General features: G+C 58.3%; 1 protein-coding gene across 1 annotated transcript; it reads right to left on the bottom strand.

The window, feature by feature from the left end:
* Positions 1-3,003: 3,003 nt before the first annotated feature.
* Positions 3,004-7,881, bottom strand: KDELR3 (KDEL endoplasmic reticulum protein retention receptor 3; the record flags this gene model as incomplete). The annotated part of the gene is made up of 5 exons (XM_080705576.1): positions 3,004-3,044; positions 3,666-3,918; positions 4,189-4,347; positions 5,432-5,532; positions 7,791-7,881. 5 exons carry the CDS (start codon positions 7,879-7,881, stop codon positions 3,004-3,006), a joined length of 645 nt encoding a protein of 214 aa, XP_080561702.1.
* Between the last annotated feature and the right edge of the window lie 13,194 nt (positions 7,882-21,075).

Below are 21,075 nucleotides of genomic sequence, written 5' to 3' on the forward strand. Positions count from 1 at the left end.
AACCACCCAAGTGGTAATGACTCCTTCCTCAGACTTAATTACATTTAAAGGAACACTTTTCTCCCTTTTGCCTTTTTTTTTTCTCTTTCTTTTTTGCTTTTCCTCTCAGCCATTGTGATTTGTCTTTTCATGCAGATTAGTTAGAATTCACTGCCAGGTTTCTTCTGCCCTCCAAAATGACCCAGTCTCTAATAACAGGTTTTGTATAAATGTCTATGTAACTGATTGGAAGAAATTTCTTCCCTCAGCTTCTTGCATGATGAGGATATTTGAGCTATTTTTCATCTTAAAAGAAAAAGTAAGGTATTAAGCCCTTTCATGGGAGCCCATATTTTTTGTTGTTCTGAGTTTGTAGGGAGGGAAGTGGGAGGGGGGAGGGAGGGATTGTCCTGGCGGAGAAGATGGCATCTATGCTGTAAATCGCTCTCACCACCCGGTTAGAAACCAAGGATTCCCTGCATACTTTACATAACTTTTTTTTTTTTTAATCATTTCTCTATTGGATCAGGGTTCCTCAGGCCTGATGAGCTTTTAAGATAGTGCTTTGCCATTGTTGTTTTGGCTAATGGCTTAAGTGCATTTGACAGTTAAAAGTTCCTAGTTGGTTTTATCTCCCATATACTTTCCCTTATTGCCCCCCACCCCACTTCTGTCCCAGTTACTAAAAATAACCAGTTTAGGTGTCAGGTTAGAAAATTGAATTGCTGAGTCTAAGTATATTTTTTAAATTAAAAACTACAGGCATTTATGGCCTTGCTTAAACTGTAGCATCTCTGCGTATGGGTGGGAGTGTGCCTGTTACGCTTTTCCCATATGACCGGGGACCATCTGTGAAATTCATTTTCTAGCCAGAGAGCTACTGGAGCTTAAGAACTTAAAGGCTCACTGGAAATTAACTTCATTAAGCACTTATGTCTGTGCATTTACCTTTGATGGAAAACTACTCAAAACGGGCAACTTTTTCTTTTTAAACTCAGTATTTAGAGATCTAGACTAAGAGCGGCTCTTTGCAAGCCACTGGCCATTTGGCCAACTTACCTTGAGCAGACTGACGCGCTAAGCTCTAGACACGCCGTCCTCTGCAGTGGCTCGTAGCGGCTCTGATGCTCATTGTCCCTGGCGCCCTTTTGCACCCAGCTTCTCAGAGGTAGGCAGTGTGTAGGGAAGGCTCAGGAGGACTAAAGCCCGAGTGCTGTTGATCACCTCAGGTGAAGCAGGTGAGTCGTCCCCTTCCTGGTGACAGTGGTGTGCCAAGGGTCCCTTACAAGTGGACCTGGAATTCTGCCCAGCTAACGGTGGGCCAGACGGCCCCAGAGCCTCTCCCAGATCAGTGTGGGGCTGTTACCAGTATTGACTGATCACAGTGCAGTTAAAAAAGGAAGATTCCACTTTCTGGCTATGGCCTGAGAGTGCTTGCTGGTTTGTAAAAATCTAAAAGTCAAAACACTTGAGGGTTTTTTTTTTGTTTTTTTTTTTATGTTCCTTTTTTAAAATCCTTCAGAAAAAGAGAAGGGATGGTTTCTGAGGGTTCTGAAAGCAGCATACCAGGTAGGTCAATATGAGTTGGAGGGTATGCATGTGAAAGCTTTAGCATCCTTTTTTGTTTTGTTTTCCACTGTCTTCCTTTTCTTTCCCCCTTTTGGAAGAAGTTGAGGCCAAGGGAGTGTGTTAGGCACAGGAGAAATATGGCAAAACTGTTTGTGCTTTCAAACCAAAGTGTCTTGCCCCCCCAAAAAAAACAAAAAAACGCCAACCGGTGTGTTGCGGGCATTTCTTATTACAACCAAATTCTGGTTGGTTGGTTTTAACTGGTTCCACCACGGGGGTGTCCTATTGCAGCTCTTAAAAATTTGGGGGCAAGGTCTCTGGGTTCGCAAATGCTACCTGGATTGCTTGCTTCCCTTTTTCACCACAGGGACATGGTGATCATAAAAAGTAACAGCAAATTCCAAATTTGAAGAGCCACTTGTGGCCTGAGCATAGCTGAATCTAGCAGTTCTTCCTGTATAGCTCGCTCTAGGGTAGCTCCCACCTCCGTGCCATGAGCAGGCCGCTTTGATGCTGGTTATCCGTGGCCAGGCCTCGCTTAGGGGAGGGCTCTTCTCCCTGGTCCCTGACTATTCCTTGTGTGGGCTCCTGTAGATCTAAAGCTCGGTGGCTTCTGCTCGGGGTCAGTGTTCTCTGCTAGTGTCCTTGCTGGTCTCTTAACACATTCCTGTTGCATTAAGACTTGAAAGGTTTGTAGATGTGTGATGTTCAGGCACAGGATGCTAAGAGCTATGTTACTATTCTTAGTTTGTAAATTGTCCTTTTGATACCATCTTGTTTTCTTTTGTAGGTATAAATAAAAACACTGTTGACAATAAGCTGTGAACTTTATTACTTAACTCTGAATAACTCCATAGAGTTCTCTCAGCCGCAAGACAGATGTTGCGGATGAGATGGACTGATCTTAGCACCTGACACTGAAAGGAGGGTGGGGGTGATTGGCCCTGGTGCAAGAGCCCGAGTTACCGCGCGGGGCAGCACGCTTGGTAAGTGCTTTGGTATCAGCGAAGCGCTCATGCCACCCAGGCCGCAGTGAAGACCAAAGGTGAGGCACAAGACGGCCCACCGGCAGCAGTGCTCAGGTGGCATTTCACTCGTGAGTCTTGTCTGCATATCCCGACTACCTGTCTGGCTAAGAGGCCGCCGGCTACGTAGTTGGGGTGTGCTCTCGTGTGGGGCCTTCCCAGATGGCCTGGCCCAAGTTGTGCACAGAAGCCGCAAAAGAACAATGATTCATATGGTTGGGCACATTACGGCTTCAGTTGACTAAGACACCCACCACACTTGTGCGGTGGCACTCAAGTTTCCGTGACCTCTACAGTGGGTGCTTAAGGAAGACGAATGGGTGACGTTCAGGTAGAATACCAGTTCCTTGCTGAAGTCCATAGCACGCATTTCCAGCTTTGTTGCAAGTCTCCAGGTCGTTGCTAAGGTGTAGACCATTTCTGAGGGTCCTCAAATTGGCATTGGAAGACTTAACTTCTTTCCTTTAAGGACTAGAAGAAAGTAGAAAGGGCTGCTTTGTGACTGGTTTTGGTGCCTACTGCCAGTAGGTGTTGGGGGAGGGGAAGGTGAAGCAGGTTTACCAGTGTCTTTCATTTCTCCTGACATCCCCCACACGTTTAGATCCCTCTATCCATGTCCTCTGAATGACTTGGATAATTGTAACTGTCCTGTGGCTAGCTACATTGGCTGCTTTTCAAAATGATAAATGACCATTCTCAGCACAGACCCTCTGGCACAGCAGGCCCCTGTGTGAAAGGACCTTTGTGGCCTGCTGTGTCTCGGTGCGTGGACTTGACTGCTTGGCCTTGGCCCTCCGCACCAAGCTGGCTGCTGCCCTGGAATGTTTCTCCTTTGTTTTCCCAACCAAGTATGTCCGCGCTGCTCCACAGCCCTCTTGGCGTGCACTCTGCACGGTACGTGTACTACTATATTGGTCTGTTTTACTCTGCAGCACTGCTGCTTAAAAATACTTGTCTTCCCCATTAGGACACCGTACCACGATGGCAGGGCCTTGGCTGTCGCCTCTGTCCCCTCATACCTGTGGAATGGATGAGTACCTGGTAACTCCTCAGGCCAGAGCCTGCTGGACATGCTGTCCTCCCAACACCTACCTTTGGTCACGTACAAGTAGAAGAAGTCACAGTAGAAGATGGTTTGCACGACTCCAGATACCACCGCAATCTGGTCATAGAAATTCTCAGTCTGGTACCGCCGGATCCAGTTGGCCAGGTAGAGGGCCCGGTACAGCCCCAGGAAGAACAGGTAGTGGGTGGTGATGGTCTCCGCCTCTCCTGTCTTGCTGATCATGAAGAGCTGGGGCAAGATGGCCACTGACTCCAGGTAGATGGAGAAGGTCCAGAGGATCTGAGTCAGAGAAAGCGGAGTTAAAATTTCTAGGGATCTGCTAATAGGTTGGGCCTAAGGACTCACTAGCCAGAAGTGGGACTGGCAGCTGCTTGGCTTATGGCATCATGACTATATTAGCTGTGCCCTTTTTCATGCGGAGCACTCCTAAACTGAGAGCTCAACCCTGAGCAGTGGTCACGTAAAGGCAAGCCTGGACACCACCAAGGCCAGAGGGAAGGGTGCTAGGGGCATGCCACCCTTGGGACTGGGCATCGTTCCTTCCCTCACCTCCAGTGGCGTGAAACTGTAGTTTTCCAGGAAGGAAAGGCCAATGACCGGGACCAGAAGAAACTCCAGGCGGAATGTGTCATTCTCAATGTCAAATGTTTTCCGAAATTTCCCATAAATCATGTATACAGTGATATAGGCACAAAGGAGAAAAACCACCTAAAAAGGGAGAGAGAGATTAGGACCTAGGAAATTATTTCCCTTCAAGGCTTTGAACACCAGACTCCACGAGGACCTCTGCCCCACGGTCATACTGACAGGTGATGTGTTTGGGGTGCCCAGGGGCCTGGAATCCAAAGTTAATGGCCCTTTTGTAAAGGAACTTTCTGCCGTGCGTGGTGCTGGTGCGTGGTGGTGCTGACTAGAAGCAGGAAAGTGATCACCCAGCATAATGACTGTGTATGACCTGGGGCCTGGGCCATCAGGGTGGAACTGAGAATGCTGGGTGTACCCTGAAAACAGCCACACTTCAAAGCTACAGCACCCCGTCACAACACAACCCTCACCAGGGGCCTAACCTGCCCTCCTCCCGCCCCCAGCTGTGTCCTCCCAGCAGCGGGCACAGAACTCAGCAAGATTGGCCTCCTGTCCCTTTTAATTTGGGGCAGTACTGTGAATTGAACCCGGGGTACTGCTGATCTCCGCCATTTTTATTTTTTTATTCAGGCTGGCATTGAACTTGCAATCCTTCTGCCTCCGCTTCCTAAACAGCTGGGATTCCAGGCATGCCTCGCCACACCTGGCCTATCATGGCTAATTTTTTTTTTTTTTCCGGGTCTGGGGATGGAACCCAGGGGCATTCGACCTCCGGGCTACACCCCCTGCCCTATTATTCTTTATTTTGAAACCAGTTTCTCACTGAGTTGCAGAGGGCCTCACTAAGTAGCTGAGGCTGTCCGTGAACTGCGAACTGCGATCCTCCTGTCTCAGTCTCTGGAATGCCGGATGCACCACCACGCCCGGTCGCAGCCTCGGGAATGGAGTGCCAGATTACAAGCGTGCGCCACCATGCCCGGGGAATCATGGCTAATCTTTATCGATGGTTTTCCATATGGAGGGAAGGGGGTTTTGCATTTATTGCTTCATTGCACAGCCGCAGCCTCTCACCTACATACCAAACGCCATCTTCATTGTGAACATCAGGAACTGGGTGCAGAGAGGCCTTGGCAAGGCCAGAGCGCACAGCCGCAGAGCCACCAAGCGGGACTGGCACCCGCTCCCCGTGCCCCTGCGCCACCCTCACCTTCATGACGGTGTTGTAGATGGAGATGAAGTTGGTGAAGAGGTCCAGGTACCTGGTGCTGAAGACGACAGCGAAAAGGATCTGGCTCTTCCCGGAGATGCCTGCGCCAGAGGGGACAGTGACAGTGAGAACACGGATGCCCCGAGTTCCGGGGCTGTGCCTGCCTCGGTTCGTGCTCTGTGGAGGGTGTTGGGGTGGTGTGAGTCGGGCTGGGTGGGGGGCGTCTGGGCTTCTCTCCGCCCCCAGAGCTCCAGTGACAGGCCCCAGTTCAGTCCCAGGGGGAACAACTAACTGATTAACAGGAGCTGATTCACCAGAGAGCCGGGAGCGGGCGGGGGAGGGCGCGGGCCAAGGAGCAGCCCATTTTATTTTCCAAAATGCAAAGATTAAAAAAGCTCTTTTCCTAGTTATAAAAAGTTATGCCTATTTTTACTATTTATAAAACAAAAATCAACCGGGTGCGGTGGCACATGCCTGTGATCTAGAGACTCAGAAGTCTGAGGCAGGAATATTGTAGGTTTGAGGCCATTCTGGGCAATTTAGCAAGACCTGGTCTCAAAAAACAGAAAAGGAAGAAGCCGGGCGTGGTGGCGCACCGGCATCCCTGGAGTATTGCAGTTTGCAGAAAGCTTCGGCTACTTAGGCCCTCTGCAACTCAGACCCTGTTTCAAAATAATAAAAAATAGGTCTGGGGGTGTAGCTCGGAGATAGAATGCCCCTGGGTTCCATTCCCAATACTGAAAAAAAAAAATTAGGATGTAGCTTGGAGAATGCTCCTGGGTTCAAATTCCAGTATCAAAAGAAAGAAAGGGGAAAAAAAGTGATTTCCACAAATCCACTGCACATGGTGACCAGAACAACAGAAGCCACGAGCCTGGACCTGGCCAGTCCTTGAGGTGCCACAGCAACGTGGGACCCGCGGATTAATGGAGCCCTCGCTCCCATTCGACAGATAGGGATACACAAAAGCCCAGGGTCACAGGGCGAGCCAGTGGCGGGTCCAGAATGAAGCTTGTGTCCACCTCCGGGGCTGGATGAGCCGGTCGGGGTCATTTTGGGCCTTCTTCCTCAGGGCTGCTGGGCCAGTTCTGTCCTGTCTGTGTTCACAGCGCCCCATTCCAGCCACCAGCTGCCCTTTTCCTTTCCCCATAACACTTATGGCCCTAAGAAACCACCTGCTCAGCCTCCATCCCACACTAGAAGGCCAGCTCCCCAGGCAGGCTCGGCATGGGGCAAGTGGCCCCGCAGCACAGCCCTGCAGAACCTGGCAGGGGCCTGCGCCCCTCCGGGGCCTTGCCCAGCGCCCTGCATGCAGCGCTGTCCTCCCCACCGCCCTCAGCATCCCGGGCCGCTTGCCCAGAACAGGAACCTGAAGGGCTGTGAGCAGATCTCTCCAGAGTCCCCGAACCCAGAGGACTTCCAGGTCCAAGCCACTGCCTGGAAGCCACCCCATGCCACCCACCCTGCTCTCTCCCTTCCTCTCCAGATTCCAGGCAGACCTGCTGCAGGTCCCCTGCCCAGCCTCCTCCCCTCCCCAACCCAACTCCCCAGTCCTGGTGCCCTGGCTCCACAGGGAAGGCCCTTTCCCTCTCGCCCCTCCAGCGGCCCCCTCCTCCACCCCACTCCCTCAGGCCCTTCCTGGGACGGGCCCTGTGCAGTGTGACCACTGTGCATTTGCACCTCCGGTCCCCTTCCCGGGCAGACACCCTGCGCCTCTGTCCACCCGTCCGCCTGGACCAGCAGAGCCCCTCCCTCCACGAGGCCCCGGCTGCTCATCCCCGCACCCCTCCCCTCAGCGGGACCAAGATGGCTGCGGGAGGCTTGGGCAGCCTCCAATGGCCTGCTTATCCTCCACCAGTGTGGGACCTCCCAGCCCCCAGCAGGGCAGCCAGAATGCTGGGCAAATCGGGGACCCTCCAGCTCTCCGGGACCTCTGCTCGGGTGCCCAGCTGACCAGGCCGGCGCCCTCCGGCCACGCCAGAAGGGGGCGCTGGCTGGGGAGGGGGCCCTGAGATTCCAGGCACTTCCTGAGCGCACACCCTTTCCTCCCCGCTCTCCTCTCGGCTGAAGGTGGAGGGAACAATAGGGGTGACCGCCGGGAGGGAAGGGGTGTCACCTCCTCCTGGCCCCCATCTTCCAACTAGCAGTGACAACTACGAGTCCGGGGGGCCCGGGTTGGGGGCGTCCACGGGGCGCAAGCCTAGCCTCTCCCCAGCCCCCACGCTCCTCCTCCTCTGATGTTGTGCAAATTTCCTGGGGAGGGGTGTTGAGCCCGGCCCCGCACCCCCGGCCCGGCCCGCGTCCCACCCGAGCAGGCAGCTCGGCGCCCCGGCCTGCAGGCCCGGCCGGCGGCCCTCACCCGCGCAGCACTTGGACCTCCAGATCTTCCCCAGGAGCAAGATCATGGCCAGGAGGTGGCTCAGGTCGCCGAGGATTCGGAACACGTTCATGGCGCAGCCCGCCCGCCCGCGCCCGCCGCCGGCAAACTTCAGGAAAGTTTCTGGCGCGCGGGGCGGATGCCACGTCCCGGCCCCGGCCCGCCGCGCCCGCGGCCCCGCTCCGCGCGCGCCCGCCCCGCGCGCCCCCGCCCGCCCCGCGCGCCCGCCGCGACGTGGCCGCGCCGCCCAGGCCCCGCCCCCGCGCCCAGGCCCCGCCCCTCGCCCGCCCAGGCCCCGCCCCCGCGCCCCCGGGGCTTCCGGCCCGCGGCCTCCCGCTCCTCGCCAGCCGGAGCGCCCCGGGCCCGCGGAGGAGCCGCCGGCCGGCCGGGGCTATCGTGAGCCTGACCGGCCGAAAGCGCCCTGGAAAAAGGGGCCGGCTGCTGGCCCGTCCTCCGCTGGGGATGGACAGTGGTCAGCACCGCTCCCGGGCGCCCAGGCAGGCCGGTGTCCGGCCTCCTGCTGCGGTCTCCTCTTTTGAAATCTGTGCGGAGAGTACCCCGAATTGGTCGAGCTTGCCAGGGAGACCCAGGGCCTCGCTCCTGCCTCCTTCTAAGATGTTAAACAGAGACACACGGCCAGGAGAGGGCCCGGGGCTGGAGAGGCAGGAAGGGTGCAGGTGGGCCCTCTCCGATCCCTTCCTCTGCGGGAGGAGACAGGCGCGTACCAGCTCCCTAGACCTCAACCGCTCCTTCCACCCGACCTCATCTCTCCCACCTCCTGCCACAGAACAGCAGAGCGTGTTTCCTAAAAAGCCGCCATTTGCACGCTGAAGACCCTTCCATGGAGCCAGGCGAGGTGGTGCTCACCTGCAATCCCAGCTACTCGATCCAGGAGGATTGAAAGTTCAAGGCTAACCTGGGCAGTTTAGCAAAGCCCAGTCTCAAAATAAAAATAAAGAGCTGGGGCTGTATATAGCTCAAGGTAGAGCTCCCCTGGGTTCAGTCCTGAGTACCCAGAACAATGAAAAGGCCCTTCATGGCTGCTCAAGCTCTTCACCATGACTTGCAATGCAGGGTAGTCCCTGAGACTCAAGTGTGTCCCAAGCTGGGCAAGGTGGTACAGCCCCGTAGTCCCAAAACCTGGGAGGCTGAGACAGAAGGATCAGAGGAGCGGAGGTAGCCTCTGCAGGTAGTGAGACTCAACCACCTAGACCTAGGGAGACCCGGTTTCAAAACGAAGAAGAGTTGAGCTGAGGGTGTAGCTCAGAGTAGAGCTCCTGAGCTCAGTCTCCAATTCCACACAGACACACATGAGTGAATCCCAAGAGTCAGCAGCATCGCCATGGTCTGTTCGGAACACGCACCTGTCCCTTCCAGACCTGCAGGCGTGACTCAGAACCTGCAGTTTTAGCCAGGCGTCGTGCCAGGCGTCGTGGCGCAGGCTTGTAATCACAGCGCTTGGGAGACCGAGGCAGAGGATCGCACAGGTTCAAAGCCAGCCTCAGCTACTTAGTGAGACCCTGTTTCCAAATAAAATAGAAAATAGGTCTGAGAGTGTAGCCTGGAGGTAGAAAAGCCCCTGGGTTCCACCCCCAGTAACACACACACACACACACACACACACACACACACACACGAACCTACCATATTTATTTATTTATTTATTTATTTATTTATTTATTTATTTCCGTGTGTGTGTGTTTGAGGATTGAACCCAGGGGCATTGTACCTCTAAGCTACACCCTAACCCTATTATTTCTTTATTTTGAAACAGGACCTCACTAATTTGCAGAGGACCTCACTAAACTGCTGAAGTTGGCCACTAAACCTGTGACCCTTCTGTCTCAGGAGGACATGCGCCAGCACATCTGGCAAGAATCTGCAGTTTGTTTATTTGTGGTATTAGGGGTGGAACCCAGGGTCACCCTACATCCAAACTACACCTCCAGCCCTAATTTTTATTGTTTATTTTGAAACAGGGTCTCACTAAATTGTGGAGGGCCTCACTAAGTAGCTGAGGCTGTCCTTAAACCTGCAATCCTCCTGTCTCCGCCTCCCAAAACCAGGATTACAAGTGTGTGCCATCACCCCCAGCTAGAATCTGCAGCTTAAAAGATCCCCAGAAGCCGGGCATGGTGGCGTACGCTTGTAATCCCAGAACTTGGGAGGCTGAGACAAGAGGATTGAAGGTTCGAAGACAGCCTCAGCAACTTAGCAAGACACTGTTTCCAAATAAAAAAATAAAATTGGGCTGGAAGTATAGCTTAGAGGTAGAACCTCCCCCCCTTAGTCCAATTCCCAATACCACCAATACTGGGGGTGGAACCTAGGGGCTTTTCTACCTCTGGGCTATACTCCCAGACTTATTTTATACTTTATTTGGAAACAGGGTCTCACTGAGTTGCTGAGAACCTCTCTTAGTAGCTGAGGCTGGCTTCGAACCTGCATGATCCTCCTGTCTCAGCCTCCCAAGCGCTGGGATTACAAGTGTGCGCCACCGCGCCTGGTCACAATCCCTGGGCTGTGGCAGGTTCCCCTCGGTTCCCCGCTCTCCACCCACAACCCTGCCCAGATGCCTCCCTCCACCTGGTGCTCACAGAAGGTGGTGGTATTTAAACCCCTCAGGTGTGGCTGCGGTTCCCTCTGCCCAACCAGCTGGCGTCTCCTTCTCAGCGCCCACCTCCTCCCCAAGCCAGGGAAAGCACGTGCACGTGCCATTTGGTGAAACATCTGTCCTCCCAGCGCAGGCCCGAGCGGCTGGGTGAGGTGCAGACCTCCCCCTTCTTTTTATTTCTCCTGGAGGCCTGAGGAGTGACCACCATCGTGGTAGAGAGGGCAGAAGACCCAGGCTGAGTGGTGCTGGGCTGCTGCTGTGGGCTTGAACCTGCTGTGTCCCCTCTCTGGGCCTCAGCTTCCCCATCTGCTAACTGGAGATAATGGGTAACTGGGTGTGGTGGCGCGTGCTTGAAATCCCAGTACTTGAGAGACAGGAAGATGGCGGTTCACGGAGAGCCTCAGTGACGTAGGCCCTCTGCAACTCAGTGAGACCCTGTTTCAAAATAAAGAATAAAAAATAGGGCTGGGGTGTCGCTCAGAGGTAGAACCCAGGGGGTTCCATCCCCAGTACCCGAAAAAAAAAAATGCGGATAATGAAAACAGAATTGCTGACGGCTGATTTTCTGGCTTTGCATCCAGTCATCCTGAAGAAGTGGGTTTTTTTGGGGGGGAGGTTGTTTTGGTTTTTTGGTGATACTGAGGGTGGAACCCAGAGGATTTTCTACCTCCTGGTTAACTCCCAGACCTATTTTATATTTCATTTGGAAACAGGGTCTCACTAAGTGGCTGAGAGCCTCACTAAGTAGCTGAGGCTGGCTTTGAACCCGTGCGATCCTCCTGTCAGCCTCCCAAGCGCGGGGATTACATGCATGCGCCACCACGCCTGGCCCAAAACAAGAAAGTTAAGGTTCAGATTTGTTGCTTGACCTCCCAGGACACATCTGCCTCTCCTTCCCTCTGCCACCCGGTCCTTGATGCTAGGCGCTCAGTCTCGCCTCACAGGCATCCCATCTCCAGGGTGGGACAATTTTCAAAGCCTGGCAGGGCCGGGCGTGGTGGCGCACGCTTGTAATCCCCGCGCTTGGGAGGCTGAGACAGGAGGATCGCACGGGTTCGAAGCCAGCCTCAGCTACTTAGTGAGGCTCTCAGCAACTTAGTGAGACCCTGTTTCCAATAAAATATTAAAAAGGCCTGGGAGTGTAGCCCGGAGGTAGAAAGCCTCCGGGTTCCACCCCTAGTACTACCAAAAAAAAAAAAAAAAATCCTGGCAGGGCAAAACCGGGAAATCCCTCCCGAGCTCATATAAAACACTCCCACTAGCCCGGCCAGCCCTCTGCCGCCTGCGGGGGCACTCTCTGCGCCCCCCCGGGGCTCCATGGATCCCCGCAAGCCCCTCGCCCCTCCGTGCCTGCTGTAGGAGCGCAGCCGAGGGGAGCTTCCTCCAGCTCAAAGGGCGAGGACCGTCCTTCTCATTAACACAGCGCGCTGTTCCTGCCGGAGTTCCGAGAGTCACAGGGAAAGCCGTAAAAGTCACTCTTTTCCCTTTGCTGGATGAGCCCTTTGTCACAGTTCACCACTATATTGAATATCCTGCAAACAGTCTGTGAGGAAGGAAATGGGGGTGGGTACAGTGAAAATCACATCCTGCGACACCCCACCACCAAAGGCGGCCTCTCACCGAGTTCCTGGGGCTCCCAGGGGCCCTGGAACTGCTAAGGCACCGCCGGCCTCGGGGGCGGACGCTCGGGGGCCCCATCGGACGAGGCCGCATCCTAACTGGGCAGCGGTGGGCTCCAGAGAGCCTTTCTCTCCCTGCGGCTCTGCCCAGGGGTTCCCGAAGCTCTCCTGACAGGGCCAGGCAGGCTGCAGTTTGCAGAACCAGAAGCCGGAGTTCTCAAACCTCTCTTCCACTTTGGTTTCAGGCACATTTATTAAAGATTAGCTGTGTGCAGACGCCTCTGAGGCTGAAGGTCGCGGCAGCCTCCAGGAGCGCCTCCCGCAGCAGCACGGCGGGGTGGGGCTGTGCACTGGCTGGACAGGACGCAGAGGACAGTGATTACCCTGGCTTGGGGAGACACGGGGGGACTGCAGTTAAGGAGGTGTGTGTGTGTGGGGGTGTTTGCCTCAAGGACCAAACCTGGAGTGTCCTGAGTGGAAGGAGCTAAACGCATACAAGCTGAGAGGTGGGTCCGCCCCGAGCTCCAAGCATTTTATCTGTTCTGCTCAGCCGGGCGTGGTGGCACACACCTGTAATCCCAGTCAGTACTTGGGAGGCCGAGACAGGAGACCTGCAGGTTCGAGGACAGCCTCAGCAAGTAGTGAGACTCAGCAGCCTATCAAGACCCTGTTTCCCAATAAGAAATAAAATCAGGCTGAGAGTGTAGCTCGAAGGTAGAATGCCCCTAGGTTCAACCCCCCAGTATAAGTAATAGATAAGTAAGTAAACAGCCGGGTGAGGTGCTGCATGCCTTTAATTCCAGTGTGTGGGAGGCTGAGACAGGAGGATTGCAAGTTCTGGGCCAGCTTCCACAATTTAGTGAGACCTCTGCACTTAGCATGACCCTGTTTTAAGACAAAAAATAAAAAGAAAGAAAAGAAAGTCAAGGAAGGGAAGACGATGAACGGCAGGGCTAGGAGGATTAGCTCACTCTCCTACTCTACCAGCGTCCACCTGTCTTGAATCTTCGCAGCAGAGAGCTGGCGATACGCCTCCACAGGGTAGTTACCAAGGTCAGAGTCAGCAAGCATCTGTTGTGCTTTGCATCGACACGCAACACAGGCCAGTTCTTTACCGCCCCTTACAGGAAACCGAGGCCCAAAGAGGACGGGAAAGGCAGAATGGGGAGGACACGCGGGCTGTCCTCACCGGCTGTTCCCAGAGGTGTATGATTTCTGGGGTGCGGGAAGAGTGATATCTTGACCCAGGGAGAGAGAGGTGGGACGGGTTTGTACATAAATATTCAACAGTTCACGGAGCCAGAGTACTCTTAAGACGAATGCGCCGACTACACCTTCATCCAAGAAAAAAGACCCAAGACCCTGGGCCGCGCCCCCGCCTCGCGCCGGCGACAGGTGTCTGGGGGCCCACCAGCCGCGGTCTGCGCGCGGCCGGAGCGGCGCCAGAGTCGTGCGCCGCGCCTCGGCCCTGGCGAGGTTCCCACGGCAACCGCAAGCCGCTCGGTCTCCAGAGTGACGAGGCGCCAGCGAAGACCCGGAGCCCGGGGTCCCGGACTGGAGCCACGGCGCGGAGCTGGGGAGCGCGGCGGCCGGCGAGCAGGGGAGCGCCTCCGCTGCCCCGCGTCCTTGCGCCGGCCTCCCGAGGGCATCCTGCAGGCAGCAGCCCCCACCCAGCCCTGACAGTGGCCACGGGCTGCTGCTTGCGACAGACAGCCCAGCGGGGGGGGGGACTCAGCCTCAGCCTCCCAGCAGAGCCGCGGGGCGTGGATGATCCCCACAGCACAGGGTGGATCAGGAGCCAGGCCAGGCTCTGCCCCCAGGAGCGACCCGCTCGCAGCCTCGCGGGGCCCAGCAGAGGGCCGCTGGCCGCTGGCCCGTCTTTGGCTTCTGGCTCCAGCTCTGCTACTAACTTGCTGTGTGGGCTCCAAGTCCCCTCTCCTCTCAGAGATGGGACACGGCCACCCGTGTCTCAGAGTAGCTGCCACCAAGTGTGCGCAAGAACCCGCGCGTGTGGAAGCAGCCTGTGAACTGTGAAGTGCCCTGCACATGTCCAGGGGCATCACCACTGCCTCCCTGCTGCCACCTCGTCCTCTTCAGCACCCCGGCCCCAAGGGCAGCCTCGGTGACATTCAGCGGCACGGCGAGCCTGAGCTCAGAACCCTCCATGCCCAGCGGTTTCCAGACCACAGGTGAGTCCTCTCCCCTCCGCCCCGCGGAATGAGCCTGAGGCAGCTCCCCGGAGCCCAGGGCTCTCGGGCTGGGGTCAGGGAGGCAGGACCCTCCTCGCCAGCCCGCGCACCTCCTCCCCTCTTCTGCCCTGTGGTTGGACTGATGCTCCCCTAAGTGAGATGTCCCGAAACCCACCCAGGACCTGGCCCCTGGACGGGGCCCGTCGGGCAGCTGAATGCCCTCTGACTGCCACGTGCAAGACATGTGTTTGGACAGTTGTGTGCGTGTCTGTCAACATGTGTGTGTGTGTGTGTGTGTGTGTGTGCTGTGAAGGTGTCTATGCATTGTGTGTGCATCCGTGTGCTTGGCACGCATACACTGGTGTCTGTGTGTACTTGAGATATGTGTTTGGGGATGTGTGTGTAAATGTGTATGTGCAGGGCTTCGGGGCGTGTGAGGCAGGTGTGTGTCGAGCATCTGAGCCATATGTGTTTACAGTGCGTCTCCTTGTGCCCTGGCTGGTGGGCATGAATACCGAGGTGGGCACGTGTGGTCTGCACTCGCGGTGTGCACAGCAGAAGTGTGCTGCTGGGGAGCGGGTGCGTGTGGAAGCGTGCGGGGGTCCTGGGTGCAGAGGCATTGCCCCCCTCACCTGGGCGACCTCCCCCCTGGCTGGGCATGGTGGCGCGGCCACGGGCGTGCACAAGTCAGCTCCCGTCTCCTCCACAGACCTGTGGCTGCCCAGATCTTGGGCCGGGATGGCCACCGGGGGCCACCAGGGCAGGTGGGTGAGCCCGGGGCCAGGGCTCATGTGACACCCCTTCCTGCCTGGTCTCCTCCCCTCCCCACAGCAGGAGCAGCAGCGGGAAAGGTTGGCGGAGGGGGGCTATTTTGGGAGCGTCTCCTTAGCAACAGCTGCCACGGCCGTCTGTGGCAGTTTTTCTATAGGTGCTAAAATATTCCACCCTGGTGACTACTGAGTGCTGGGGGGTGGGTACGGGTGGGGGCTGAGACCAGGAGAGACCCCTACCATCCTCGGTCCCCAGGGCACAGCCTGCTGGGATGGTTCCTGGACCTCCGGATGCCCAATCTCCCTTTCCCAGCACCCCTGGGAGCTGCCAGGATTTGGAGCTCTGAGGCAGCCAGCTGTGCCTGCTTGGAGTTCTCATCTCAGCAGCTGCGTGGCCTCAGTTTGCCCCATCTGCAGAGTGGGCTGCCAAGACGTTACGGAGCAATGTAGCCAAGCCCTCTGGACTGGCCGGCATGTCCAAGTGTTCCCTTCCCTCTCCCCAGCTGTCCTGCCCGCCTGGCCCAAGCCCCTGCCCATCACTCTTCCCAGCCCTCTGCACTACTCTGGGGCCCCGCGGGTCCCGGCAGGCCTGAGCCAGCTCCCAGGGTGAGCTGGCTAGCAAGTGCTCGGCTGGCCTGGAATGACCTTTCTCCCAAGTCTCGGAGTTGGACCTGGTTCAGATCCTGGCTCAGACACTTGCTTACTCCCCGGCTGCTCCCGGGCAAGCCGCCTCCTCGCTCTGCGCATCTATCCAGCCTCCCCACTGTGGCGGGAGGATATTTGTGGCTTCTGCCCCTCAGGTGGAGAGGGTCAAGCGGGAGAATGGGACTGGGCAGGAGCTTCGGTGACGTGGACAGAGGGACCAAGGGACCCGGGGACCATCCTGCCTCATCAGCCTTCAGCGGGACTCACTCTCCCAGGGGTGCGTGTGGCTGCCAGGCTGTGCACTCATGACAACCGTGCCTCGGTTTCCCCATTGGTGACAAGACCAGCACCAGGGAGGTCTTGTAGGGTTAAGTGAAACAATGCGTTCAAGGGTCTAGAATTGGGGGGCTGGGGGTATCGGTGTTCTCACCGCACCCAGGGTGTGCTTCCATGTTGGGTGGTGTCAAAGTCGGCTTGTCCCGCGGGGACCCAGCCCAGACTGTCCCGTGATAGATGAGGCCTCTGAGGCCAGAGAGGACAAGCGACTTGCCCAGGGTCACACAGATTTGTACACCAAGCCTTTCCTTCTCCCAGCACCCTTATGCATGCACGAGTGCGCGCGCACACACACACTCACACACACACACACACACACACACACACACACACACACACACACACAACCTCAAACAGGGACAGAAAGTATTCAGACATGGATGGACAGTGGTGAATGCTTTCTTTTTTTTGGGGGGGGGTCTGGGCGTGGAACCCAGGGGCATTGGACCTCCGAGCTACACCCCCTGCCCTATTTTTTATTCTTTATTTTGAAACCAGGTCTCACTGAGTTGCGGAGGGCCTCACTAAGTAGCTGAGGCTGTCTGCGAACCGCGATCCTCCGGTCTCAGCCTCCCAAATGCTGGGATCACAAGCGTGCGCCACCACGCCCGGCTGCTTTCTTAATATTTAATCATCTCTGGGACAGCTGCACAAACGGGTCTTGTCCATCCCGCTGTTCCTACAGGAGGGACGGGGACCTGCCAGGTCACAGGGCTTCAGAAGCGGGGGCTCTTTCCTGGTGTCCTTCCTACCTCTCTTCACCTCCTCCCAGCCCACTCCCCTTGCAGGGGCTGAGCAGCTGCCCCAGGGGCAGCCCATCCCTCCCTCCACGCGTGCCCAGGGACCTGGCATTGGGGCTGATCCTGCGGGACCAGACTGAACCTGCATCCCTATCTCTATCTCCTTTCTGCTGTTGGTCCCCCTCTATTCTACACTTCCAAGGCGGCCCCCAGGCCAGGCCTCCACCTAGGGAAGGAGACTGCCGGTCACTCTCATGCCGGCAAAGGTGCGGCCATTGCTGAGTGGGCACTCAGTCCGTGCGGGTCCCCTCACCACACGGAGGAGTCGGCTGGGGAGCCTCAGTCGCTCGCAGCCCTGTGCTGGAGGGCACCGCAGGGCAATCAGGGATGCAGGAATGGACAAGCCAGGGACCGAGGAGCTCGGCAGCGCTGAAGACAGCGCCAGGGAGAAGCGGCTGCGCCACTGAGCACCTACTGTGTGCGTCCACCTAACTCTTCTGCCCTTGCATGCGGGGGGCTGAGTCCCCATTTTATTCACAGCTTCAATTTGAGAGAAAGAAATTGCTCAAAGCTCTAGGTAGTGAAGCCCCTCAGCACTTTGGAGCCCAGGTCAGTCCAAGCCCAGGCTCATTAGGCAGGACCCACAGCCGTGCGGGACGCAGGTTGGCACCCAGCGCTGGTTGAGCAGTCGAATGGGTGGGTGGAGACTGACCCGGGGGCGTCAGCAGGCCTTCTGAGAGGAGGCCGGTGTGCAGAGCAGCAGGGATTCTCCGGGCACTTTAGGCAGCCAAGGAGGGGTGCAGGCACGACGTGTGTTCTGGAACCCGTGGGAACCAGGGTCGATGGGAACAGGGAACCCGTGGCAACGTGGGCTGGCTACCACGCTGGAGAGTGGGGACTGGGTCCTCCAGGATGGGGAGAGCTCAAAGCCAAGGAAACAGACATGGTGGTGTGTGCTGGTTGTAGGAGCCCCTGGGATTCCATATCCACCCGGCCTTGGGGTGTCTGTCTCTGCAACCCTGACAAGGGCGGAGAGACCAGGCTCCAGGAAGTTCTCTGGCTGTCCAACTGCAGGTGTCCCCTCATCCGACCACCCTGGAGACAGACGGAAGCTTCTCCTCCTTTTAAGGGCCAGAGTGAGGGCCCAAACGACCACCACCCACCCTGGTAGCGACTCGCCAGGCGCCGGGCACGCTGTTTGGGGTGGGGGGGGGAGAAGGGCATCCATCCCTCTCATTAAGACGGCTAAATTAGACCAGGACAGAGGACCGCAGAGATCCAGAGACAGTTCAGTACGGTTCTGCCGCCTCCGGGTGACCTTGGGCCAGCTCCTCCGCTCTCTGGTACTCAGTCTCCGGGTCTGTACAATGGGCGGTGCTGAGTAGGCGATTTGAGGGTCCCTGGGTTTCCCGGAGCGGGGCGCTTAGGGTCTTTACCTGCGGGCACCTCGGGAGGAGCGAGGCCCGCCTAGGAGAGGGGCCGGGCGCCTCGGACCCCGGGCGGGCCCGCGCCCACCCACCCGCGCCTCCCTCCAGGGAGCCCTCCCCACCTGCCCCGGGGGCTGGAAAACCGGGAGCGGACGCGGGAGCGGGCTGGGGAGGAGCGCCCCTGGGGCGGGGAGGAAAACCCGGGCAGGATCGCAGGCCCGAGCGGCCGCAGCCCCCGGCCCAGCCCCGGCCCCGGCGGCGGCGGGCGCGGGGCGCGGGGCGCGGGTCACGTGCGGCGAGCCCCGCGAGTCGGAGTCCTCGGCGCGGGCGGGGCGGGACGCGGGGAGGGGGCGCGGGCGCGAGGACGGCCCGAGGACGCGCCGGGAGCGGCGGCGACCCGCGGAGGCCCAGGCCCCCGGCCGCCCCCCGCCGGCCCGGCCCGCGATGCTGACGCCCCGGCGGCGCCCCGGGCGCGGCGCGGGGCCGCGCTGAGAGTTGGGCGCCCGCGAGACCCCGCGCCCCCCGCCCAGCCCGCCCGCCCGCCCGCCCCGCGCCCCGACGCCGCGGACCTCGCCGGGGATGTAGCGCTCGCCGCCGCCGCGGACACCGTCGGACCCTCCGCCCCGCGGTAAGCCGCGCTGTCCGTCCGCGCGTCCGTCGGTCCGTCCGTCCGTCCGCCGTCTGCGCTCCGGGCCCCGGTCCCGGCGCCCGCGGTCCCGTGACTCCGGAGCTGGCGCGCTCTGCGCCCGGTCGTCGGCTCCTCGGGTCGTGGCCAGAGGGGAGAGGGTGGAAGGCGTCTTGCCCTCCTGCCCCGGCCATGACCTTCCCGCGGGGCTTCGGGGCAGGTGATTTGTGGCCAGGTGTGCTTTGGGGTCGCCCTCCCACCTCCCCACCTGCAGCCTCTTTGCAAAGGGCCCGTGGGTTTGGCAAATATCCCGCTTCTCATGTTTCAAGCACCTGCTTTGTGGCAGGCAACCCCAGGTCGCAGGGCAGGGAATCCCGCAAAGGACACATTTCACCTTTTACAGTTGGGGAAACTGAGGCTGGGGACTGAGGCAGAGACCGAACAGGCTGATGAGCCCCTGAGCAGGGAGGACTTGCCCTGCCACCTGCAGAATGTCCCCCACCTCCTTTCCTCAGCCCTCCCCCCTCCAGTGCCCAGACCGCAGGACGGGGAGAAGACCAGGGAGTTGGTGGGCTGGAGGGTGGTGGGGTCCCGAGGGGCAGGCGGCCTCGCTAAGGTCCAGAAGCAGGTGAAAGGGCCCCAGGAGCAAAGGGAGGGAGGCCAGAGGGGCTGGAGCCTGAGCAGGTGACGCTACCCCCAGCCCCATGACCTCCAAGGGCTGTTTGTGGCCTGAGAGCCCTGCTGTGGCCCTGTTGGCCACTGATAGGAGACCCAAGGACACAGCTGGGTGCAGGGCGGCCGATCCTAGCCACTCAGCTGACCGCCTGCAGCTGGAGCCCGGAGGGCTGAGCCTAGAACATTCGGAGAATGGAGAACTCTATTCTGCACTGGGAGGAAGGACTCTGCCTGGCGTTTTCCATGCTGGGCATCAAGCCTCACATGTCCACCAACCAGGCGCCCAGAAATGAGCACCGCCAGCTGAGAAAGTAGCACCCTGGGCGGGTCACTCTCCCCTGAGCCTCAGCCTCCGAGGCTGGGGACACCATTCCTTGCCCCACTGACCTCCAATGGAGGCCCAGGAGCAGAAGGCTGTCCACGGAAGGGGAAGAACCAGGCAGATGGGGAGAAGGACTCATTTTACCTCTGGAGAGATGGATAGCCATGGGGAAGTGAGGGAAAAGTGCTGAGGAGGACTGAGCAAGGGCAGGAGTGACCAGGAACTAGAGGGTGTTGGGGCTGGAAGCTTTTTCTAAGGACCCCTTGAGTTACCCTGGAGAAGAAATCTCTCCCAGAAGACAAAGCCCTTTGAGGTGACAGGGTGACAGTTGACCAGGAAAGAACTGGCCCCGTGTTTCAGCTGGGGTGACCTTGGGCAGCTGGCTGGACTTCTCTGAAACTGTTTCACCTGGAGAATGGGGTCGTGGTACCGACTCCATCCAGGTGTGGAGCGGTTTGCAGGCTCCATCAGGTCCTTGCAAGCAACTTGCAGGAGCCCGGCGCACAGTAGGTTCTCAACAGACGTTGGTGGACCCGAGAAAGAAATGGAGCTGGGAGGCTGGGAAAAGATTCCCGAGCTCGGCGGCCTCGGAGAGGAGGGAGGAGGCTCCGTGTAGGCTCACGGGGTTCTTAATGCGGATCTGGGGGAGGCGGGGGCGCGTGCTAAGGGGGGTGTGAGGAGGAGGGGCCCCCTCTGCGGGGACCACTGAGTCACGAGGACATGTAAGCGACGCGGTAACCAGGAAACTATCGGCGGTGGGAAGGAGCTGAAGCCGCGTGCGGTGCGGGTGGGGGTGGGAGGGCAGCGCTGGCGGGGCTGGAGGGTCGCAGTGGGCGGCTGGAGAGCCCGGCCCCGGCGGCGGGGGAGGAGGTGGCCGCAGGGCCAGCTTGCCCACCGGGGTCTGCGGGCAGGGGGCTTCTCCTGAGCCTCCCCAGGCTCCTCTCCTCTCCTCCACATCTCCACTCTCATGCCTCTCCCCCTAGGATGCCAAATTTGGCTCACGCAAGCTGTCGTCTCTTCTGAGATTGGCACCGGGACCGGAGCCGGCGAGCGCATTACATCACCGCCCTCGGGTGCGCCAGGGAGGGCCAGGCCGCCAGGGCCGTTGAGCCTTCTTCCCCGTCTTCTCCTCTTCCCGCCCTGGTCAGGGGCGTGGGGTTTCTGGGGCAGCAGGCAGGGCCTGGGCCTCATGTTGGGGAAATCCTAGGACTGGGGCCGGAAGTCAGCCCACAGTACCGACCCCCTCACTAGGTGAGGCCGGGGAGTTGAAGACCCCGATTTGTCATCCCCGTCTCCTTGCTGCGT

Source organism: Muscardinus avellanarius (assembly GCF_963383645.1).
Source record: "Muscardinus avellanarius genome assembly, chromosome: 11".
NCBI lineage: Eukaryota > Metazoa > Chordata > Mammalia > Rodentia > Gliridae > Muscardinus > Muscardinus avellanarius.